Source organism: Heterodontus francisci, chromosome 5 (genome assembly GCF_036365525.1).
Source record: "Heterodontus francisci isolate sHetFra1 chromosome 5, sHetFra1.hap1, whole genome shotgun sequence".
Lineage (NCBI taxonomy): Eukaryota > Metazoa > Chordata > Chondrichthyes > Heterodontiformes > Heterodontidae > Heterodontus > Heterodontus francisci.
In genome coordinates, this window is record NC_090375.1 from 146,221,629 (window position 1) to 146,247,591 (window position 25,963).

The 25,963-nt window shown below is 43.4% G+C and overlaps 1 protein-coding gene across 3 annotated transcripts in view; it reads left to right on the plus strand.

Annotated features, from left to right (window-relative positions):
• Window positions 1–25,963, plus strand: part of deptor (DEP domain containing MTOR-interacting protein) — an 83,537-nt gene that overhangs the window by 22,494 nt on the left and 35,080 nt on the right. For all 3 annotated transcript variants that reach the window (XM_068032207.1, XM_068032206.1, XM_068032208.1), the window contains 4 exons: window positions 1,664–1,842; window positions 2,936–3,059; window positions 12,452–12,630; window positions 25,241–25,423. In XM_068032207.1, the coding sequence (XP_067888308.1) occupies window positions 1,664–1,842; window positions 2,936–3,059; window positions 12,452–12,630; window positions 25,241–25,423 (665 nt within the window). The remainder of the gene's footprint in view (window positions 1–1,663; window positions 1,843–2,935; window positions 3,060–12,451; window positions 12,631–25,240; window positions 25,424–25,963) is intronic.

Below are 25,963 nucleotides of genomic sequence, written 5' to 3' on the forward strand. Positions count from 1 at the left end.
CGCATGCGCGAGATGGCATAGTGACGTCACTCGCTCACTGCGCAGACTCAGTTTCGTCCTGGACTCTCAGCTCAGATAAGTTTTTTGTTTTGTTTTGTTTTGTTTTGTTTTGTTTTGTTTTGTTTTATTTTTATTTTTACTACTTGCCAGCAGAGCACTTACCGTGTGTGTCCGGCCCAACCCGACACATGTCGTCGGGTCCCATCGGGTTTGGGTCGGGTAGCAGGCCTCTAACTTGATATGCAGCCATACCGCTGTTCTATACAGTCTCATTGTCTTCTCCTGGGATGTTCGCTGTTGATCTGGCTATACATTCCCAGACCTGATTAGCTTTTATTACTGCATTACTGATTTCAGTGAGCTGCCTCGAGGTCTCCATCCTGTGTTGCCTCCTATAGCCTGGAGCCATTTATATTCTTTCCCAATCTCAGTACCATGTACTTTTCCCCATTTAAATGTAATTTGATGCTCATCTGCCTACCATTCCAATTTATCCAGATCTCTTTTTTTTTTCTTCATTGTTTGAAACTTCCCCTCCTGACCCCCTTAGCTTTGTTTCCTTCCTCAGCTCCTAATCATTTTGCATATACTATAAATAACATCCTGCTAGCAACCCCATGCCATTATCATCACTGCTCCATTCACAACTACCCATTGTTTTCTCAAGGTTATCCAATTTTTTTGTAAACCTCAGAAGCTTGTCTATTTAATGCCGTGCTACTTTGTGAACTGACCACCTCCAGGCGCGTATCCATTGTCTCTCGAGATAAGGAGGCCCAAAAGAACTTTGTGAACTAATCTTTTGTGTGGTACAGCATCAAAAGCCTTGTTGAAAACTAAACATAGTATGCACTGAATTTCTATTGTCAACCAACTCGATCAGTTGCTTAAATTTGTAAAACATGATTTTCTACAAATACTGGATCCCCCAAACCATACCAGACCTATTTGGGTGTTTCATTATTCCCACTTTAAGTGTGCCTTCTAATATTTTATCTACACTGATTTTTGGGCTCACTTACTTGTGGATCCCTGGTGCTGCTTTTCAAGACTGTTATGTTGGCTACTTTCCAATCCTTAAGCACTGATTCCATTCCTAGTGATTCCCAAAGGATCGTGACAAGGGCATGATGTTTCTTTTTAGGTGCCCTTATACGAAGTCCACCTGGGCCTGGTACCTTGTCTTCCTTTATTTCCTCAACCCATCAGTTGTGCCCTAATTGATATTTGTGTTTCTTTTTGATGGTATTTCCACTCCTTCCACTCCATCACCCAGGAAATTCAACTTGAATCCTGGGGAGGTTTCCCACGGCAACCTCTATAAAATGGGAAAGAAGAATTAATTTAGTGTATTTACAGTCCTTTGGTCATTGAATATCATACCATCTCTAGGATCTTTCAGTGATCCACCCCTCATTCCTTTTTTACGTACTTGCTGTAAATACATTTATTTATTCTCTGCTTTTGTTGTAATTGTTCAACCTCTTCCTGGTTATTTGAAGTCACTCATAACCTGCCGGAAAGGATGAATCCGTTTGTGTTTCTAATCAGCAATTTCTTTACTTTCTCTAATTTGTTTAGATATCTCTGGTGAATGTAGGAAGAATAGTTTGGTCTTAGTATTGCTTTAGTTTTCATTGGATTATTGCAATTTTACTTACAGGCTAAGGCTTCATGAAGAAAAGGTTATCAAAGATCGGCGCTACCATCTTAGAACCTATCCAAATTGTTTTGTCGCTAAAGAATTAATCGATTGGCTTCTAGATCACAAAGATGCTGCTGACAGGGACATGGCAGTCAAGTTGATGCAAAAACTATTGGACCATGGTGTCATCCATCATGGTAAGTTCATAAGAATACCAAACAGCTCGAAAGACTTTTTTTGTTTTTAGCTTCAGTGGCTGTGCTTCCTCAGAACAAATGGTTAATGTTAGTGTGATTGTGAGGAAGTCCAAATTTTACTCCGTGGTGTATTTTTCCATATCCTTCCTCTCGTTTCCCAAGATGTTTGCCATTCCAGGCAGATAATTTGCTCCCAACCTTCTGATGAAGGTAATCTTGTGCCAGCTGCTAAGCGATTGGTATAGCAGAGTTTGCACTTACATCAAGCAAAATGTCTGAGGCCGAATACTTGCAATGTGTGTTCAAAACAACCCTATGTGCTATCTGGATATGGCCTGTCTGGACACTGATGTTTTGTCACCATACTGCTGACTTTCCAACATGGAATTGTTCTAACTTGTAATACAATTTCTTTGATTTCTGAATGTCAGATAAAACCTTTATGTATATGTGTGTGTTCACAATAAATATTGTTGGCTGTATGTAGCGCTTCCCTGTCAATGCTTAAACTTACATTTTATTACACTTATCCAATTTCTCCCAGTTACGTCTTGAATGTACCCATCTGAGGCATGTGTGAATCTGGTCATTTCCTGCTCTACCCATTCCTGCTTTAGGGACAAAAAAATCTGTTGTCATATTCCATTTCTCACCCTGTTGCCCCAAAGCTGGCTCCATGTTGAGGTTCCAGCCATCATATTGATGGTCAGGGAATCACCAGGGGAGACCATTTCTCGGGCTGTGATTTAATAAGGGATAGGTCATCATAATTTCAGATGACTATCAAATTTACCTATGTTCTCAACGCCCCAAACTTAATGAATAATCACTCTCTCAAGTTGTCATGAATTCCGTGCTCCTGTTGCTCAAGTATGTGATCTGGCTGTAGTTTAGTTTAAAAGCAGATTTGATGGATAAAGTATAGAGTTGATCAGATAAAGTAATCTCTTGCAAATTGCTGCTGGTGTGGTTGTCTGTTCCATGTAATGAAACATTCCTGAAGCATCCCAAGCACAACATTCTCCTAATTAGCTGATACTGACCTGTGTTCCATAATGTGTTAATCTTGAATTTTCCTGTGCTTTCCTTTTAGTTTGTGATGAGCATAAGGAATTTAAGGATGCCAAACTTTTCTATCGCTTCAGAAAAGATGATGGCACTTTCCCATTGGATAGCGAAGTGAAGGTTTTCACAAGGGGCCAAAGGATGTATGAAAAGTAGGTGGATTCTGTTGGGGATGGATCTTAAAGCCCGCATATTATCTTGCAGGAAATGAATGTCAAGACATTGAAGCCACTTTGTTAATGGCAGCATTCAAATCTTGTATAGCTACTAGGGTAGTAAATATTGTATACTGATGGACTTGAAGACAGCAACTGAATTAATTTTGAGACAAAAATGAAAAATTGCTGGGAATACTCTGGGTCAGGCAGCATTTGTGGGGAGAGAAACAGTTAATTGCCGGGGTTTTATCTGGGTGACGGAGGCCTCAGCCACAGGCAAAAGCGCAGCGAGAGCCACGCGTCACCTCTTCAGGGGAGGCCCACTGCATTCCATGCCAATTAGGCATTTAAGTGGACAGCAGCAGACCTTCCCCAGGATTAAGGACCCCGGCAACAGAAGTCCTGGCTGCTGAGAGTTGACAGCCAATTGGAGACCGGCAGCTCTTTTACTGAGCAGCGCCACGGCAGAGGTTGTGCTTGCTGTTGATACTGGACTCACCGGAGGCGCTGGACCCAGGCCACAGGTGAGACAGGGCGGGAGGGGTTTCGTGGGGGGGGTGGGGGAGGTCACTGCCAAGGAGAGTGTCTGGGGGTTGGCAGCAAGGGCATTGGGGTGGCTCTTGGCAGGCCCATCTCTTTCTGATGCCCAGTCTCTGGATCAGGCACTAGGTGCCTTTTAACGAGGCACCAGCACCATCCCGGAGCCAGCAAGCAATAGCGAATACCAGCAGAGGTGGGATGAGGCCCTTAATTGGGCATTAATTGCTCACTTAAGGGCTTCAGTTGGTGGCATGGCGGGAAGGCTGTCCACAAGCCTTCCGACCCCAGATCACGGCTGGAGGGGTCGGGGAAATGAGGATATCAGGGCCAAAATCATGGCAATTATTGTACAAATTATGAAACAGTAATTACTAACTGCAGTGTCTGTCTACAAGAAAAATGAAATTATAGTGTGATGCAGCAAATTGACAGACAGAAGTCAGATGTATAGTCTCCAGTTACCATAGAAACCATAATTAATCATTTGACTTTTGCACTTGTGTACACAAAATTATACAAGTTGGACAGTTAAATGTGTTAAAACATGTCTGACTCAGATGCAGGGAATAGTTTTATTTCTTTATTCTGTTCCCACCTGTGATTGAGAATTCCAGTTTGAAAGAGAGAAGAGTGGATCTAAGACTAGCATTTTAATTGAAAATAAGGGCAACAATGTGGGCATGAAAGCTGAGTTACTTGAAGTGAACTGGGTTACTAGGTCTGGAGATAGATTAAGAGGGAAGCAGTGGCAGACATTTAAGGGGATATTTCAGAATATTCAGGAGAAGTATATTCCTACTATAAAGAAAATTTCTAAGGGAATGACCCACCATCCGTGGTTAACTGAAGAAGTTAAGGAAAGCATCAAACTTAAGGAAAAAGCATATAATTGCACAAAGGTGAGTGGCAGGTCATATGATTGGTCAGAATATAAAGAACGGCAGAGAATGACTAAAAGGTTAATCTGGAGAAAGAAATTAGAGTATGAGAAGATTATCTAGAAATGTAAAAACAGATAGCAAGGGTTCCTACAGGTATTTAAAAATGAAAAGAATCAGTAAAGTGAGTGTTGGTCCGCTAGAGTGAGAATGGGGAGTTAATAGATAATAAGGAAATGGCAGATGTGATGAACGAGTATTTTGTTTCTGTCTTCACTGTAGAGGAGACAAAAAAATTCCAGTAAAAGGTGGAAGGAAGAGGGGAACTTGGGGAAATTACAATCACCAGGGAAGCGGTACTGAGGTGATGGAGCTGCGGGCTTGCAAGTCCCCGGGTCCTGATGGGCTTCAACCTAGGGTCTTAAAAGAGGTGGTTAATGAGGTAGTAGATGCATTGGTGTAAATTTTTCAAAATTCACTAGATTCTGGAAAAGTTCCACCAAACCGGAAAGTAGCAGAAAAAGTAGCAGTTAGCTTGACGTCTGTCGTAGGGAAGGTGTTCGAATCGATCATTAAGGAGGCTATAGCTGGGCACTTAGAAAAATTCAAGGTAATCGGGAATAGTCAGCATAATTTTGTGAAAGAGAAATTATGTTTAACCAATTTATTGGAGTTCTTTTGAAGGAGTAACATGCGCTGTGGATAAAGGGGAGCCCATTGACATACTATACTTGGATTTCCAGAAGGTATTTGACATGGTGCCACATAAAAGGTTGTGCAAAGTAGGAGCTCGTGGTGTAGGGGGTAACATATTAGCATGGATAGAAGATTGGCTGGCTGGCAGAAAACAGAGTATGCATAAATGGGTCCTTTTCTGATTGGCAGGATATGACGAGTGGAGTCACACAGGTGGTCTGTGCTGGAGCCTCAACCTTTACAACTTATATCAATGACTTAGATGAGGGGAGCAATGCCATGGTAGCTAAATTTGCAGATGACAAAGATAGGTAGGAAAGTATGTTGTGAAGACGACATAAGGAGGTTGCACACCGATTATAGATAGGTTGAGTGAGTGGGCAAAAATCTGGCAGATGGAATATAATGTGGGTAAATGTGAAGTTGTTCACTTTGGCAGGAAGAATGAAAAAGCAGAGTATTACTTAAATGGAGAACGACTGCAGAATTCCAAGGTGCAGATGGATCTAAGGGTTAGAGTGCATGAATCGCAAAATGTCAGTATGCAGGTACAGCAAGTAATAAAGAAGGTTAATGGAATGCTACCCTTTATTACGAGAGGAATTGAAAATAAATGTAAGGATGTTCTTTCTGCTTCAGTTTTACAGGGCATTGGGGAGATCACATCTCGAATATTGTGTGCAGTTTTGGTCTCCTTATTTAAGGAAGGATATAAATGCGTTGGAGGCGGTTCAGAGGAGGTTTACGAGATTGATACCTGGAATGAGCAGGTTGTCTTATGAGGAAAGGTTGGACAGACTGGGCTTGTTTTCACTGGAGTTTAGAAGAGTGAAGGGAGACGTGATTGAAGTATATAAGATCCTGAACCGTCTTGACAAGGTGGATGTGGAAAGGATGTTTCAGGTGAGTTCAGAACTAGGACGCACTGTTTTAAAATTAAAGGTTGCCCTTTTAGGGCAGAGTTGAGGAGAGAATTCTTTCTCTTGAAGATTCTCCGATTTTGGAACTCTGCCTCAGAAAGTGATGGAGGTGGGATCATTGAATATTTTGAAGGCGGAGGTAGACAGATTCTTGTTAGGCAAGGGAATTAAAGGTTATCGGGGGTAGATGGGAGTGTGGAATTTGAGACACAAGCAAATCAGCCATGATTCTATTGAATGGTGGAGCAGGCTCAAGGGACCGAATGGCCGACTTCTGCTCCTAGTTTGTATGTTCATGACATGGAGTATGGATAAATTATTGAACTCTTCCTCTTAAAGTAAACTGCTGCCTACAACCGTCCATTATAATTTTTAAACAGCGGTTCCAATCAATAGTGTTACGACCAAGGCAGGAGTAATGCACTGTTAATTCAGTCCCACTACTCCACAGGTTATAGCATATCAAAAAGTTTCCCACCTACCAAAGAATAGCCAAATTAAACACTGTATTTTCGCCCAGAATAAAGCACACCAAACCAGGTTTCTTTAAACAACATTAACTATTTATGAAAAAAGAAATAATAAGTCTTAACTACTAACGAGATAAATCTATTATATATATATATATATATATATATATATATATATATATATATATATATATATATTTATTTATCTCGTTAGTAGTTAAGACTTATTATTTCTTTTTTCATAAATAGTTAATGCTGTTTAAAGAAACCTGGTTTGGTGTGCTTTATTCTGGGGGAAAAATAGTGTTTAATTTGGCTATTCTTTGGTATATACATAAAAAAACCCTTATTTCCTTAACCCTCATACACACAGACGTGCATTCAAAAAAAAAAGGTTAACCGGGGAAAAAGGACTTTTGGTTTCTAGCTGTTTCTTAGGAATAGAAGGAATAATAAAAAATAATTGCGTTTATCAGGTTCTGGTAGGATGTTTTCAGTACGGTGAGGTGTCCCAGAGTTGAATAGTCGAATGCCACTCGAAGTCACTCCAGGCGAGGTTGATGAACAGTCTGTGATGGGTAGGCTTTCAAGGCAATTTGTCTGCAGCAGGTGTCACACATGTCTTTCAGCAAGGGTGCAGCAAATGGTCCGCTTGGGTTTTTAAAAACAGCAGTCTAGTAGTAGAAGCATTCTTGAGATTTCAGGACCTCCCAAAACAGAGGAGGCAATAGGAACCACTCTGGATGCAGGAATTCTTCAGAGATTGGTGGCAATAGGAATCTGCCGCCTTTCAAATGCAGGATTCCTTTTCAAGAAATGCAAGTCTCCTTTATGGAGAGAGGTAACACTTTTCTGGGTCTTTCTCTCTCGCTTCAGGCAGGTCAAAGCAAAGATTTCAAATGCCTGCCCTTTGCCCAATTCACAGGCTTTTTAAAGGGTCCAAGGTGAAAAAAGGATCTTCCTGAACATGGTCACGTCTCCAGACAGTGTCTCCCTTTGTCACTCAAAGGCTGCTCTGAAAAAAGGTCAAACCCCAGTGGTTTCCTTGAAATTGCTGGCTTTCCTGTTCTTGTACATGTTCAACTTCCTTTCAAAGTACCCATAAAGTTCAACTTTTAGTTTAGTTTAGAGATACAGCACTGAAACAGGCCCTTTGGCCCACCGAATCTGTGCCGACCATCAAACACCCATTTATACTAATGCTACACTAATTCCATATTCCTACCACATCCCCACCTGTCCCTATATTTCCCTACCACCTACCTATACTAGGGGCAATTGCTACTGGCCAATTTACCTATCAACCTACAAGTCTTTGGCATGTGGGAGGAAACCGGAGCACCCGGAGGAAACCCACGCAGACACAAGGAGAACTTGCAAACTCCACACAGGCAGTACCCAGAATTGAACCCGGGTCGCTGGAGCTGTGAGGCTGCGGTGCTAACCACTGCGCCACTTCCATTCAAAACCTTGTTGGAATTCGAACTACTTGCAGGTTAGTGTCTACTGAGCAAAAATCCTTTTCTTAGCTTTTAAAATACATAGAATTCGAAGTTCTGAATACAAAAAAAACCTTTTGCAATAATAGTCAACAACAGATTATATTAATATTAGTCACTTACAAAATGAGGTTTAAAATATCAGGATCAAGCAATAGGATCCTATTTCCATATGTTCTAATATTTAACATACACACATCATGGTGGACAGGCAGGGGCCAGAACATTGAGGTGGGGGCAAGTTTAAAGATATCAGGGCTGTAATAGGTGGTGGGGGCGGGGAGGTCATTGGGGCTGGAGAGGCTGAAGGCTTGTTTGGAGGGGCCACTCTTGCTCCTCCTGGCCCTCGGATTGCTACAAGGGATGATCTTCACATACCTTGGACAGTTGGCATCTGCTGCCAGGAATCTTAGTGTGGCACATCCCTCACATACTGATATCTATTTTTAAATGTAGATTAGGGTCCCGCCTGCATTTTGTGGGAGTATCATCAATGGCCATGATGATTTATGTTCGCTAAATATTAAAATGTGGGAGTAGGGTCAGATTGCTTGATCCTGATACTTTAAACCCCCTCTTGCCCATTGGGTGGGGTTAAAATAGAGTCCAAAGTACAGAGGGATCTGGGTGTTCTTGTACATTAAAAACAAAATGTTAGAATGCAGGTGTTGCAAGTAATTAGGAAGGCAAATGGAATTTTGGCCTTTATTGCTCGGGGGTTAGAGTTTAAATATCGGGAAATCTTGTTACAACTGTAGAGGGTGTTGGTGAGGCCACACCTGGAGTACTGCTTACAGTTTTGGTTCCTGTATTTAAGGAAGGATATACTAGCATTCGAAGCAGTTTAGAAAAGGTTTACTAGGCTGATTCCTGGGATGAAGGGGTTGTCTTATTAAGAACGACTAAACAAGTTACTCATTGGAGTTTAGAAGAATGAGAGGTGATCTTATTGAAACGTATAAGATTCTAAGGGGGCTTGACAGAGTAGATGTTGAGAATATGTTTCCATTGGTGGGGGAATCTCGAACTAGGGGACATAGTTACAGAATAAGGGGGCCACACATTTAAAACTGAGATGCGAAGGAATTTCTTCTCAGAGGGTGGTGAATCTCTGGAATTCTCGACCCCAGAGAGTTGTGGAGGCCAGGTCACTAAATGTATTTAAGGAAGAGGTAGATAGATTTTTGAAATCTCGGGGAGTTGAGGGTTATGTGGAGCAGGCCCGAAAGAGGAGTTGAGGCCTGGGACAGATCAGCCATGATCTTATTGAATGGCGAGACAGGCTTGAGGGGCTGAATGGCCTACTCCTGCCCCTATTTCTTGTATTTCTTATGTTCAAAGTGTCTTTAGGTTTCCTTACTAATTGCTTGTTGGCTTGTTTACAATGGAAAGATGTAAAATGCTTGCTGCACAAAGAAATGCTGGTGTTGTCACTTTGCAAGTGACTAATAAGAATGTAATCTGTCTGCCACAATAAGTTGTACGTATTTCTCTATTTGACATTTAGTATTTGGTGAAAAATCTTCATATTCTGTGCCAGTAGGTAATGTCTGTTGATTGGAACCTCTGTTTAAAAATGATAATTTTGATGGCTATAGGGAACTGTTTAATTTGTGAATGAGGAAGATTTCAATAATTTGTCCGTATTCCATATCATTATCAAGTGAAATTCTTACTCACAGGTAGAAACAGAACAAAGAAATGAGGCTACTCCCTGCATCTGAGTTAGGCATGTTTTAACACATTTAACTGTCCAACTTGTATAATTTTGTGTACACAAGTGCAAAAGTCAAATGACTAATTATGGTTTCTATGGTAACTGGAGACTGTACATCTGACTTCTGTCTGTCAATTAATTTGCTGCATGCCACTATAATTTCATTTTTCTTGTAGACAAACATTGAAGTTAGTAATTGCTGTTTAATTATTTGTACAATAATTGCCATGACTTTGAGCGGTCCAATGATTCTCAAGTACATCTGTTTCCATTGTATTTGTGATTTCTTGGAAAAATTTGTAATAAAACAAAATTCTCCCTTGTCTCTTTCTGTTCCAATGACATTGACTCATTGCAACATAAATGTTCATTGGGCACCTTACAATATCGCTCAGGTGGCCAATTTTAAGAGCCGAGGTACTGTATGTCCGCAGGCTATTCAACTGTCAATCGTGGCTGAGCCGGATTCTTCTGTTAGCCTACTTGTGTGTTTCTAATGAAAGGCCACTGTCTTCACCTTTCTAATAGAGTGGTGCTGTCAATAATTGTAGTGTTCTTCAACACTGCTCTAATTGCTATCAGCAAACCGTATAGAGCCAGAACTGAACCTGCAATCTTTCCAGACTGCATGACTGCTTTTTACTGCCTTAATGACAAATCTTTTAATTTTTTTTTATTCATCCCAAAAAGAACACTTTTGGTCATTTAAGTAGTTTGATAATAGACAGTAAAGAAAAATGAGCTTGTCAAATTGTTGCCTTTTTTCACGCTCCCAGTTACATCACTACTTAACTGGTGCTACTTGATGTTGAGTAATTTAATACAAGCATAATAGTTGTCACCATTTCCCTTCCACCACCCTATCGATTGCTTCAACTCTGGTTGGATCCAACCTCCTGAACTTGGGCTGCATTTTAGAAAAATGGATGTTCACTAAATTTGAAAGCTGAGCTCACTGTGCTTCTGTTGCAAATGTGAGTTAAAGCTTTCCCTATCAGTTTAGTTGCAGGCACACGTAGCAGTCCCATCCATTTTTATGTTCTGGTGGCATCTTCAATATTAAATAGAGGATATGCATCAAACAAAGATGTTTATTTTGTGATGCATATGAAGCGGCAGGAATCCAAGGAGCAATTTACACTATGAAGAAACATTTTTAAACTACTAGAGTGTAGTTAACTGTGTTAAGACTGAGGCGGGAGGAATGCACTGTCTTTTCTAGTTCCACTTCTCCACAGATCACAACATATATTTAAATGTTTACCAGTTACCGATACGGTCACTCATATATACTGTACTCTTTATGCCAGAATAAAATTACACCAACCATGTTTCTTTATTTTTTTGTTTCTGTTTACTGGATAAATCTTGTTTTCATCGTCATAGTCATAGAGCGATACAGCACTGAAACAGGCCCTTTGGCCCACCGAGTCTGTGCCGACCAACAACCACCCATTTATACTAATCCTACATTAATCCCATATTCCCTACCACATCCCCACCATTCTCCTACCACTTATCTACACTAGGGGCAATTAACAATGGGCAATTTTCCTATCAACCTTCAAGACCTTGGCTGTGGGAGGAAACCGGAGCACCCGGCGGAAACCCACGCGGTCACAGGGAGAACTTGCAAACTCCACACAGGCAGTACCCAGAACTGAACCCGGGTCGCTGGAGCTGTGCGGCTGTGGTGCTAGCTACTGCGCCACTGTGCTGCCCCAATAATAAAGAAGCAAAGCATTAACATAAATGCGCGCACTCTCTCACACGCACACACAAACATGCACAGGTTAAAGAGAAAAAAAAAAATTTCTGTAAAGGTCTTTTACAAAAAAAACGTAAGAATATTTTGGCCAAATACTTGTTATTTTTGTCGTCTTCTTCAAGAATTTTGTTGTGTCCCAAAAATAGCATACAGTCTGGCGTCCAAATACACATAGGTCACTGGGGTCTTTTCTGGTGCAGTTCTTCTCAGGCGACATCGAGAATAAATCTGGCAGGTCTTCCAGGAGTGTCTCAGAAGAAATTTTGCATTAGGGGTTTTAGCTCTCACACTCTGGATTCATAGGGTTTTTCCAGAGAGCTAGAGAAAGTGGAACTGGGTGTTTTTTTTTAAGCCGGCCACAAATCCAGTTGCTTTCAATAAAAGTCCACACCCCAACTGAACCAAAGCAATATTCCAAAAGCGAAGCCTCCTGACCACCATAAATCTTGATATGTCACTTCTCTGTAAACATCTTCCCCAAGTCACCAAGGTCCAGTGGCTGTGCATAAAATAATTAAATCAAAGCTTTAATATGTCATTTGAACTTTTAATTTTTAAGTTATGTTCTTGAATTTGAATACCCTTTCATCACACATTTCTTTATCCTATGCAGAGTTTCCATGCAGGTTTTCTAAGCCCAAAAAAAAAACTTAAGTCATGAGCTGGTCTCTATTTTATAGTAGTTGCCACACCACACATTGACTGATGGACTAAGCGTATCACCATATTCACAAGTGAAAGTTCTCCTTTGTGATTGAGCTTTGGCTTGGGTTAGAGAGCATTGATGCTGCATCCCTATTTTTGGATTCCTGGGTTTCTTTCCTCCAGAGTCAGTCACTGTTTATACAGGCAGAGCTATTTTAAGTCGAGGGCTGTATTTGTATCTTTGTCATGATAGGTTGATGAGCACTGAGAACTTGCTGATGCAGACACGGGAGAAGGAAGGAGTGAAATACCAGCGTGCTTTTGTAGCAGGTGAATTTATTGACTGGCTGATACAAGAAGGAGAAGTTGCCCTAAGGAGTGAAGGGGAACAGCTGTGTTGTAGGCTGTTGGAGCATGGCATTATTCAACATGGTGAGAATTTGTTTTATTCTTTGCAATTGATTAGTTGCTTTTTGAGGTTCAATGTAAAGTGGTTCTTCCTCAATTAAATGTATAAAATTATAATTGTTTCTATTAGACCAAATGGTCACTTACCTCTGCACCCCTAGCCCCCCACCACCCCCAACTCCTGCATTGATAAATTATCACATTTAAACCTGACCTGGCCTTTAGTTGTCTATTGATGCATAATAACTTCATGTAGCTCTCTGGTTAAATGATGAGAGCCTCCAGTTCGATTTGATGTCAGCCAGGATAGCGGCGGGTGTGTATATTATAATTTGCTGAGGGATCCCAAAGCTTGCAAGTGGGAAGTGATAGAGTTCCTGTTTTTATTTTTATTTCATGGTGCTCTGCTGAAATGTGTGGATGTTGAATGAAGATGGGGTTGGGCTCAGCTGTGATCACTCTACCTTTCCAGTTTAATAGCAAGAGGACAGTCCTATGATGGCTTCCAGTGTGTTCAGACCCATACCCCAGCATGAATTGCTATTTTCAGAGTAATAAGTAGAGAGAGAAGTAAGAACTGCACCGGTGTGTTGGTAGGTGCATGCTAGTTATGTCACTTTAATTGATTATATTATTGCTTAGGAAGACATAAATTATTGTCGTTATTGGTACTTAACAGCATTTTAATTCCAGATGTATAAAATTGTTCCCAAAGCTTCCAATATGTTACATAATCCTTTGTTCAGCTTTGCAAGTCAGAAATGCTTCCTACCAGTCACATGCAGAGGTGTGTGTCAGCATGTCTTACAATTGATGGTTCAGCATGTTTCGTATTACACTGCCAAGGACTTGCTAACTGAAAGTTCCCATTTACGTCAGTAAAACACACCCAGTTACTTTGCAACATTGTACAATGAATTAGCTGATCTTATGACGACAATCTCCAGGACCCTCAGGAGATTTGTTGCAGGACTGCAAGTGGAAAGAAAAATACTTTTGAGTTTAAAAGAAAAATAAAAGAAAGGGAATTTTAAATTTGGATAAAGGATGCAAATACACACATAGTGGAGTTAGTAGACCTGTAATCTCTGGATTATTACCTGAGCGACATGAAAATTGGCATAGGACAAATAATATTCAAGAAATGAATGCGTGGCTCAAAGACTGGTGTGATAGAAATGGGTTCCGGTTTGTGGGGCACTGGCACCAGTACTGGGGAAAGTGGGGGCTGTACCGTTGGGAGAGTCTACACCTGAACCGTGCTGGGGCTGGTGTTCTAGCGAGCCGCATAACTAGGGACGTAGACAGAGTTTTAAACTAAATAGTGGTGGCAAGGGATCAAATTTGGGAAGATGTGGTATCAAAGAGTAGAGACAAGGCAAGACAGAAAGGTATGGGAACTGGTAAACAGACCATGACGGGAAGGGACAGAGTACAAATCTAAAAGTAAATCAGCAGTCAAGGCTAAATGTTACAAAAATAATAAAAAGACAAAAGTAAAGGCTATGTATCAGAATGGGTGTAGTATTCGAAACAAAACAGATGAACTGATAGCGCAAGTAGAAATAAATAAGCATGATCTGATAGCCATTAGAGAGACATGGCTGCAGGATGACATAGATTGGGACCTGAATATTGAAGGGTACATGGCATTTAGCAAGGATAGGAAGCTCTGAAAAGGTGGAGGGGTAGCTCTGTTAATGAATGATGGTATTAGCACATCAGAGAGGGATGACCCAAGTTCAGGAAATCGGGATGTAGATGCGGTTTGGGTAGAGGTGAGAAATGATAAAGGCAAGAAGTCACTCGTGGGAGTGGTGTAAAGGCCTCCTAATAGTAACCACATGGTAGGACAGAGTATAAAGGAAGAAATGGGAGCTTGTCAGAAAGGTAACAGCAATAATCATGGGGGATTTTAATCTACATATAGACTACAAGAATCAGATGGGCAAAGGTGGCCTATGGCCATGGGATATTTTCAGGATAGTTTCTTAGAACAGCACGTTCTGGAGCCAACCAGAGAGCAGGCTATCTGTACAATGAGGTGGGATTGAAGATCTCATAGTGCAGGCGCCCCTAGTTAGCAGCGTTCAATATACGATTGAATTTTACATTCAGTTTGAGGGAGAGGGGAATGGGTCCATGACTAGTATTTTAAGATTAAATAAGGGCAATTATGTGGGCAGAGCTAGCTAAAGTGAACTGACAAATTAGGTTAAGGGACAGGTCAATAGAGATGCAGTGGCAGACATTTAAGGGGATATTTCAGAATACACAGAATCGATACATTCCAATGAGAGAAAAATTCCAAGGGGAGGACTCACCATCCATGGTTAACTAGAAAAGTTAAAGATAGTATCAGACTTAAAGAAAAAGCATATAATTGTGCGTAGATGGGTGGCAGGACAGAAGGTTGGACAGAATATAAAAAACAACAAAGAACGACTAAAAGATTGATAAGGAGAGAAAAGTTAGAGTACGAGAGGAAGCTGGCTAGAAATATAAAAACATAAGAGTTTCTATAGATATTTTAAAAAGAAAAGGAGGCTACATAGGGATTCTTTTGGGCCTCCTTATCTCGAGAGACAATGGATACGCGCCTGGAGGTGGTCAGTGGTTTGTGAAGCAGCGCCTGGAGTGGCTATAAAGGCCAATTCTGGAGTGACAGGCTCTTCCACAGGTGCTGCAGAGAAATTTGTTTGTTGGGGCTGTTGCACAGTTGGCTCTCCCCTTGCGCCTCTGTCTTTTTTCCTGCCAACTACTAAGTCTCTTCGACTCGCCACAATTTAGCCCTGTCTTTATGGCTGCCCGCCAGCTCTGGCGAATGCTGGCAACTGACTCCCACGACTTGTGATCAATCTCACACGATTTCATGTCGCGTTTGCAGACGTCTTTATAACGGAGACATGGACGGCCGGTGGGTCTGATACCAGTGGCGAGCTCGCTGTACAATGTGACTTTGGGGATCCTGCCATCTTCCATGCGGCTCACATGGCCAAGCCATCTCAAGCGCCGCTGACTCAGTAGTGTGTATAAGCTGGGGATGTTGGCCGCTTCAAGGACTTCTGTGTTGGAGATATAGTCCTGCCACCTGATGCCAAGTATTCTCCGAAGGCAGCGAAGATGGAATGAATTGAGACGTCGCTCTTGGCTGGCATACGTTGTCCAGGCCTCGCTGCCGTAGAGCAAGGTACTGAGGACACAGGCCTGATACACTCGGACTTTTGTGTTCCGTGTCAGTGCGCCATTTTCCCACACTCTCTTGGCCAGTCTGAACATAGCAGTGGAAGCCTTACCCATGCGCTTGTTGATTTCTGCATCTAGAGACAGGTTACTGGTGATAGTTGAGCCTAGGTAGGTGAACTCTTGAACCACTTCCAGAGCGTGGTCGCCAATATTGATGGATGGAGCATTTCTGACATCCTGCCCCATGATGTTCGTTTTCTTGAGGCTGATGGTTAGGCCAAATTCATTGCAGGCAGACGATATAGATAGGTTAAGTGAGTAGGCAAAGATCTGGCAAATGGGAGTATAATATAGGAAATTGTCCATTTTGGCAGGAATAAAAAAAGAAGCATATTATCTAAATGGTGAGAGATTGCAGAGCTCTGAGATGCAGAGGGATTTGGGTGTCCCAGTACATGAATCACAAAAGGTTAGTGTGTAGGTACAGCACATGATTAGGAAAGTTAATAGAATGTTATTGTTTATTGCAAAGGGAATTGAATACAAAATTAAGGAGATTATGTTTAGTTTAGTTTAGAGATACAGCACTGAAACAGGCCCTTCGGCCCACCGAGTCTGTGCTGACCATCACTAATGACCATCCCATATTCCTACCACATCCCCATCTGTCCCTATATTTCCCTACCACCTACCTATACTAGTGGCAATTTATAATGGCCAATTTACCTATCAACCTGCAAGTCTTTTGGCTTGTGGGAGGAAACCGGAGCACCCGGAGAAAACCCACGCAGACACAGGGAGAACTTGCAAACTCCACACAGGCAGAACCCAGAATTGAACCCGGGTCGCTGGAGCTGTGAGGCTGCAGTGCTAACCACTGCGCCACCGTGCCGCCCGCTTCAGTTACGCTTCAGTTATATAGGGCATTGGTGAGACCACATCTGGAGTACTGTGTACAGTATTGGTCTCCTAATTTAAGGAAGGATGTAAATGTGTTGGAAGTAGTTCATAGAAGGTTTACTAGACGAATACCTGGAATGAGCAGTTTGTCTTATGAGGAAGGTTGGACTGGCTAGGCTTGTATCCGCTGGTGTTTAGAAGGGTAAGAGGCGACTTGATTGAAACATAAGATCCTGATGATCTTGACGGGGTGAATGTGAAAAGGATGTTTCCCCTTGTGAGAGAATGTGGAACTTGGGGTCACTGTTTAAAAATAAGAGATCAGCCATTTAAGACAGAGATGAGAAGTTTTTCTCTGAGGCTTGAGTCTTTGGAACTCTCTTCCTCAAAAGGCGATGGAAGCAGAGTCTTTAAATATTTTTAAGGCAGAGGTAGATAGATTCTTGATAAGGAAGGGGATGAAAGGTTATCGGGCTAAGCGGGAATGTGGAGTCGAGGTTACAATCAGATCAGCCATGATCTTATTGAATGGCGGAGCAGGCTCGAGCGGCCGAGTGGATTACTCATACTCCTAATTCATATTTGAGTATGTTCAGTAGATAATGATTGGGAGCCAGAATACTGGATGATTTTGTTCTCTTGAACTCGGAACATGGAATTTAAAAACCATCACAGTCATTCTGGCTGAAACTAGGTGCTGAATTCTTAGGCCCACCCACGGGTGGGAACGGAGGCAGATGGGGCCCAAAAATACCGCTGCCGGCTGGTGTGCCATTTCCCCAATGCCATTCCTAGGGAGGGCAGTATTGAGACCCTGCTCGATCCTCGATTTAGGGTGGTTGAGGAGCTCATAAATTGGGGGTGGGGGTGTTGAGATTTTCACGGGGCATACAGGCTGCAAAGAGCTGTCTGGGGAAGACCAGGTGAAGGGAGGCGGGTACAGAGTGGGGAGCGAGTCATGACTACCCTATGGAATTAACCCCAGACCCATAAAAGGTTAAATAGCGCAAAGGGGACTTGACCATTGACAAACAGGTGCCGGGGCGACTGGGCAGTCAGCGCTCAGGCTGTGCAGGTGGTCGTCGCCCTCCTGGCATCACGGGGGCATAAGAGCAAGGGGCAGGCCTGCCAAGGACAATTAAGCACAAGGAAGGCAGCAGCTGGTAACGGGGGCACGGCTCTCAGATTTTGGGCTTAGTACTGATCAGGAGCAGCACCTTCTGCAGGAAGGGCAGAGCCCTGGGCATCAGGAAGACAGGGAAGAGGAACAAGAAGGAACGATATGGAGGCCATACCCTCTGCATAGGATCTACTGGAGATGACGGAGAAGCAGTACTGCTGGAGACTGCGACTCTCCAGGCAGATGGCCACTGGCATCTGTGCCCTTGTCGCCAAAGAGCTCGCAGCACTGGTCGCCATGCCCTGCCTGTGGCCGTCTGTCTCACTGACCTTGAACAACCTCACTTCCAGCTCCTTCCAAGGATCAGCTGCGGACCTTAGTGGCATCTCGCAAATGGCTGCACGTCACTGTACCTCGCAGGTCACTGATGTCCTCTTTGCCAAAGCTGGACAGTACATTCATTTCACGACAGATGAGGTCTTGCAGGGACAGAGGGCAGTGGGTTTTGCCACCATCTCTGGATTCCCCTAGTTGCAGGGTATCCTCAATTGAACCCATGTGGCCATTTAGGCATCCAGTGACAGGAAGGGCATCCACTCCCTTAATGTTCCACTGGTCCTCTGGCCACAAGAGCTTCCTCCATGTGTGCATTCGCATTCCTGGCAGCTGCCATTGTTATTTCATCCTCTGCTAGTCCAGGCTGCTGTAGCTCTTCACTCCAACCCCCAAAATATTTGGATGGATCCTCGTGGCCAAGGGCCATCCGTTGAAGAGATGGCTACTCATCCCTCTATGACATCCCCATACAGAGTCACAAAGGCGATACAACCAATACCACCTGCTCACTCGGGCAATCATCGAGCTTCTGAAGATGCAGTTTTGGCGCCCTTCAATACCACCCTGTAAGGGTCTCTGTCATTGTGGTGGGCTGTTCCGCTGTCCATAAACATGGCCATCCAGAGAGGTGTGGACCTTGAGGACATTGGGGCCCTGGAAGGAGAAAGCTCATCTGAGGAAGAGGAGGAGCAGCAGGTGAGACAGAAAGAGAATGTGGAGGTAGAGGGGAAGGATGCAGAACACTGCGGTGCTCTAGCTGCACAATGAGGTGGCTGGGCATGGCATGGGGCACAATGGTGTTCGTCAGGATGCCATGAATGTCTGGGATCATTTGATTCAGGAACATTTCAACTGCGTCCTTCTGACACACAATGAAAGGCATGGTAGGGAAGTCAGTCTGAGGTACTTGTGCTAACACATCCATTGAAGACACAACTTGAAACATCTAAACTCTTACCACCAATGAAGGATGCCCATAGGCTTTGCAGTTGTTGTTGAGAAATCCTTGATCTCATTCAAGCTTCATATCTCTTTTCTTCTCCTAGCAGTAAAAGGAGTCTCAGACGAGTGGCTTGAAGTGTCATTATTTATATAGTGCTCAAAAGACGAAACAGTCCACAAATACAGCAAGAGACACCCTAGTGACCCACTCAGTGCTCCTCCGAATGCGGTGGCCTTGGCCACTTGTATGCGGTGCGCCCCCTTTGGCCTTGGAGGAGGTAGAGGTAGCTTGCTCACTTGCCTTTGCTTGCGACTGAGTGGCATGTGGCGATCGTTTTTGTCGCGGAGGTGCCCATGGGGGCATCTCCAGAAGCTGTTGTCCCTGCATCATTGCAGGGGCAGCCTCCACCATTTGGACCTGCTGCACAGAAGCTCCCACTGTCAGAAGGGCCGAGGATGATGGAAGTGCCCTGTGAGGGATGGCACCCTCCTCCTCCTCTGTGACATCCTCAGCCCTTGGCAGGTGCTCTGATGGCTGGAGGAGGGCACCAGCTGGCACGCAACTGGCAATCCCTCCAAACATCTCTGCACTATCCGCACCACTGACTGGTCAAGGCTACATAGTGTGGTGTGCACTCTGAACATCAGTGTGCAGGTTCTGCATGCATTCCAAATGCTTTTCCATAAAGCTGTCCATGAAGTTGGCCACACTCAATGGAGGAGCTTATGAGTACATAGTCCTGAAGCTTTGTAGCACATAAAGCTGGAAGGACTCCTCCTTTCTCTGCCCATAACCCCGCACTGCGTCAGGGAACTCACATGGGTGGGAGCATATCTGCTGTTGCTGTTCTAGGTAGAGACTTCTTTCCAGTGATTCCTGAGGCCCTGCATCTGTGCCCAGCTGAGCAGGACTGTCTGTCCTCCCTCCTCAGAGGGCAACTGTCCACCTCGGCCTCTGGCACCTTAGTGCCATGCTCATCACTCAGTGTCACCCTGTCTAAACGCGCACGTGGACCCCTGAGGTGAAAATGTCTGCGTTGTGGATGGTGCGCATGTAAAGTTTGATGGTGCTTCTTCGGTTCCATGCTGGTCTTCTGGGGCTGTAGAGGGAGAAGAAGGTGTTGTGGGATGGACGGTTGCACCTGTGGTAGACAAAAGAGATCATGAGCGCTAACTTTGGAGAGTAGAATCCTCTGCAGTGCTGAGCCTTCCTAATGCAACTCGGTGTTTGGCATGCTGTCGGACGGGATGGAATTGCCCTCTGTAATCATCATCTCCACCTTGAGTGCCTATTTTGCCAGGGCTGACTTCCTCCTTATCTGCGAACCTGGCTATTTTCATCACCCTATCCTTCATTGGTGTGATCATTTTGGAAGTTCAGCACCCTTCTGCCTACCTGTGCCCTCTTCTGAGCATTATATGCCAGTTTCTCCTGCGCAAGTTTCTCTTACAACAACAAAAGAGAGCATCTGCCCCTGTTCATTAGAAGCTGCATGTTTCAGTGGTTGCGGGTCCTCAGCAGCATTATGGTTCTGAGCTATTCTGAGAGGTCAGTAAGTACCCCGGGCGCGCACCTCTCCCCTGTTTAGGGGCAGCATGCACCCTGAGACTCCTCGGATGGTGTGTCTGCTGGGGGGTGAATATCGAGAGACCTGTCCTGATAGTTGGGGGTTGTACTCAACTTTCCAGAAACCTTTTCCTACACTGAATCCAGGACCGTCTAATGACACTTGGACCACTGGTGGTGGCTGCTATTTCAGCACCGGCCTGCTTTGTCTGTATGGGGGCCTCTTTCTGCCACCCTCCGGGGAGTGGACTTCCTTCCTCTCCCTCATGACCTCCAGCGTCACTTCTAGGTTGTCAGAAAAATGTGGGCTATCCTGCCCTGGGTTCCAGACCTTCAGATCAATGCAGAGATGCAGCCCAAAGCTCAATGACTGTCTTCTCTCTCCTCTTGCAGCAGGGACACTGCAGCCACATTAAATGGCTGCTGTAGTGAGTTTAATTTGGGCCTACACTTCAGTTGAACCACCTCCGTTCCCACCCTTGCAGCCACTAATTGGTCACCAAACCCATTTCCATATCAATTAAGGGATCTCTCCTCCCCTGGGGTGGGTTTGAGATCCAGAAATAGTACCAACTACCATTTCCTGCCCCAATCCAAAAATCCAGCCCCTAGGTTTCTGTTTGGTTTAACAGGTGATGTACTATAAGAGGACTTCTGTTCCCTTCAGTGTTTGAGCTCATGAATGGAAATATTGAGAACACTGTCCTTCAATGATATGTATTGTTTACAGTCTTTACGGGATTCTAAAATTGAAACGTTTTGATGTTTTAACTGATCAGCTTTAAGTAAAAACTTTTACATATTTAGAGGTCACAATTTAAATACTGACCTTTTGTTGCAACTCAGCAAAGGTGATTACCAGAATGAAAATATCCTAAGCAATGATCAAGTTTTAAAATTGTACGATTATTCGCTCTGATTTTACTTGCTTCATCAAGAGTCACAAAGCTAATATGCAATATTTAGGGTCATCAATCTGGAATGTTTCTCTTACTCTGTTTCTCTCTCCACAGATGCTGCCTGACTTGTTGAGCATTTCCAGCATTTTCTGTTTTTATTTCAGATTTCCAGCATCTGCAGTATTTTGCAGTTGTATATAATATTTAGGTGGTTTGTATTTATATCCACTGTAGACAACTTACAGCCAGTTCGAAGAGTTTACTGTGCTATTATAATATATCTGCATCTGCAGTATTTTGCTTTTATATTACGTGTTTGAACTCTGAAGAGCTGTTTTGTGTATTTCCTCAATTGCCAGACAGGCTGTCTCACGGAAATTATACCCTCTAGTGTGCCAATTGTAGAAAAATTCTCTACAGGTGCCAGATTTCCAAAGAGTGCAACATTGTTAGTAATATGTAACTTTCCTGTTTGTTTGACTGAAAAGCCTATTGGGTGTTGGTATCGGATTTTCTTTTTGTTCACAAGTATTAAGCATTGGCCAAATCCATGTATTCTTTGAAATGGTTTCCATGAAATCTAATTCAGTCTTTTAGTTTTTGTTGTATGCATCTAGTGATCCTTTTTGTCTGGCATTGGTACTGTTATGGGGGTGGTTGGGTTGTAATGGAAATTTTTTTTGTCTGTTTTCTCCCTCCCTTTAGAGATTTGATTCTTGTTTCCATGGGAACCATCCCAGTACTTCCCAAGGGCACATTCTTCACAAGTGAGCCCTGACGATGGGCTGGAGAAACAGGAGACAGGACAGTTTCTGGGTTCCAGATTCGCTGCTGGGGGTGGTTGGGTGGGGGTTGGGGGGAGTAGTGCGGTGGGGCAGAGAGACAGCCACTCTTTTTCACAAAGGCGCTGTCTTAAGTGGCATGGAGACAGGCTCTCTGTCCAATTAAGAGCGGCCATTCAGCAGCCTTCCAACTTGAGAGGAGCAGCAAGCTGCAGTAAAGACTAAGTAATTGATAGGGCGATTCAACATGGACCACCCTCTCCTTTATATGAAAAACTGGTTCAGCAGCCAGGTCACCATGGGTGTGGTGGGGGAATCACTCTGCAGGGCAGTCTTTGCCTGTATCTGCATGCAGGAAGGACCTGTAGGCCTGCATGGAGCACTGGCCCCTGGACTGCCTCCGGGCAGTTAAACTGCACCCCCCCCCCCCCGGTCGAGTTGGGGCTTTCCAGTTGGCCTCCTTTCAGTGTGCTTAACAAGGCTCTTAATGAGATAATTGGCTGCCCACCTCGTGGGGGCGGATATTCCTGTCAGCCCCAAACCTGCCTCGGCATAAATGGCCTGCGCCGCCGGTATTTTTAGTCCCCATCCGTCTCCGTTCCTGCCCTTGGGGCCCAAAATTTCAGCCCAGTGTGTCTGTTGGCAGTACTGTTTCACAGCCAAGCCTGATACTTTGTCCTTACAAGAGAGGGATGGCTGCTGGATAGTGGCTGGGAGCAGGAGCCCTGGCTGATTCTCCCCTTTCAAGCATTAAGGCCAATTATAGCACCCTACCACTGTCTATTCCTTATCAACTGACTCAACTCTGATGACAAGGGTCCTATTTTCAAACAACCTACCTTTGTCTTGGAATAGAAAGGACTTTTTCTCTCACATTTTTCTTCCTCTTTTCTCACACTCTCAAACTATTCAGAGACAGTGGTTCAAGTTTTAATCCAATTGTTGTCCAAGCCAGAGAGTTGAACAGGAATTAAACTGTGGCACAAGGAGAAAGGAACTTGGCATGAGCTGTCAGATTAGTTCACCCTGAAATTTTGATCAAATGCTGTTCTCTTTGGGACACTAATGATAGTGGGCAAAAGTCCAGTTTCTGTTCTTTAAAGCAGCTTGGTTAAAATTTACAGCTGCTATTGTATAATTTTTTTTTTAAGTGCTTCCAATATTTAATAATTTTTTCATGCAGTATATGTGATTATTTTTAGTCAGGTTTGTGTGTGGTGGGGTTGAGGGGGGGGGGGGGGGGGCGGGCGGTTGGTGCTACATGTGAGTGTGTGTGCACATGCATTAGGTTCAGGTTTGTCTATAATGCCTTGGACAGTGGAAAATATGTTAGAATTTGCTGTCCAGGCTCAAATAATTGTTGATTTAAACAGGTGCCAGAGAGCATAATGTGCCCAGAAAGCTGACTCCTGCCTGAACAAATGCCTTTCTGAGAGGTGGGAGAACATTTGGGTGAGGTGGAGGTGGTGAAAAAATTTCAATTCTAAAGTCATTGACAGGACATTTGCAGAAAATGTGAAATAAATTGGATGTTTGATTTAAATGAGCCCAATGAAGGTCCAACAACAACAATGATGCATTTATTTAGTGCTTTCAACTTGGTTAAATATCCCAAGGCACTTGACAGCATTAACAAACAAAATTTGCTATTGAGCCACAAAAGAACAGATAACCAAAAGCTTGGACAAAGAGGGAGATTTCTATGAAGTGTCTTAATGGACAGGGGAGATGCGCAGAGATTTAGGGGGAGAATTTGAGAGTTTGGGGCCCAGGTAGCTGAAGGCACAGCCCCAGTGATTAAATTTCAGGATGTACAACAAGTGAAAATTAAAGAATGGAGAAGCACAGAGATGTTGAAGGCTTATAGGGCTGAAGGAGGCTACAGAGAGAGGAAGGGGCAAGAACAATGAGGGATTTGAAAACAAGGATGAGAGTTTTAAACTTGTGTTGCTGTACTTTGACTCAATGTAGGTCAACGAGCACAGAGGTGATGGGTGAACAGAACTTGGTGCAAGTTAGGATACGGGCAGCAGAGTTTGCAGTGAGTTCAATTTTATGCAGGGTGCAAGATTGGAAGCGAGCCAGGAGAACTAGCGGTGATAAGTGCATGGATGAGTGTTTCAGCAGCAGATGGTCTGAGGCAGGGGTGGAGTCAGATGATGCTATGAAGGGGGAAGTAGCTTGTCTTGGTGATGGAACAGATGTGTAGCCAGAAGCTCATTTTGGTGTCAGATATGACACCAAGGTTGCAAATGGTCTGTTTGAGCCTCAGAACTGTTGCCACAGAGAGGGATGGAGTCAGTGGCAAGGGAATGGAGTTTATGGTGGGAGCTGAAGAAAATGGCTTCTGTCTTCCCTATATTTAGTTGGAGGAAATTTTTGCTCATCTAGTACTGGATGTCAGACAAGCGTTGTCAATTTTGAAATTTTTTTTGTGTATGTATATCTATAAATGTTGTTTTCAACTTAGCAGAAAGTAATGATTAGGTGGTGAATTCATTTTTAATACACACCAGCTTTTGTGATCTGGGGATGGGATGTTCTAGCATTTTGACACTGCAAACTGTGCCTGTAAATAGAGTACTTAAAACACTTGCATAGTCACATGCAATAACAGAAATGAGATGTATAATTAACTGGAATTGTCCAAATTTTACCAAGAAATTTCCATCATGCTGAAGTTCAATCCAGAACTAATGAATAACTGAGGGAGCTTTTACCAAAACAGTGTTTTAGTATTTTTTTTCCCATTGTGCTTTTGTGGCTTTTGCTGTGTATTATCTGTCCATTCAGAGTTCAGTTTCTGTTGTGTTGCTTTGACAAACAGCCTGTGTAGTACCAGTGAAAGTAATTCTATCTATTTCACCATTCTTATTATCCTCTACCATTATTCTGCACACAGTGGCCAACAAACACCACTTTGTGGATGGTAATCTCTTGTACCAGTTCCGCATGAACTTTCGCAGAAGGCGACGGCTGGTAGAACTGCTGAATGAGAACGTGCCCTTGGTGCCTGACAGCCATGAGAGCCCTTTTTGTTTACGCAAACAGAATTCTGACAACCCTAACACCAGCTTCCTCTCAGGTAAAAATTATTTGCTCTAATTTCCTCTGTGATTCATAGTCCTATCTGATGTTCCACAACAAAGGCTTTCATTAATAGTTTCATGGCTGCTGTCTGCATTCCTCTACTTTTAGAAAGTTGGTTTAGGCAAGTAGTGTTTCACATACATTAACTCTGATCAGTTTGCATTTTTATATTGGGTTTTCAAAATACTTGCTGGTATAAACCTGCGCTGTTCAGTTCCATAGTTTTTTTTTTCCCCTCTTTTGCCCCTTCGCCCCCGCATGATTGTCCTCTCTGCTTCGCCCCAGCCTTATCAGATGATAAAACACTGTACTGTCCACTCTTCCAAAGAATGAAGAAACTGGGCTGCTTCCTCTAAAACAGGTGCAAGATTTTAGTTCCAAAAGTAGGATTTGTCTTTTTAAAAATGTGAATTTGCATGCCAATTGCAAAAAAGAAATGGGGTGCTGTCAGTTACACCATGGAAAGCCGCTGCTTTTGGGGTGTAATGCAGACTGTGAATGTAATAGATCTTGTGTTAACCATGACCCAAAAGTT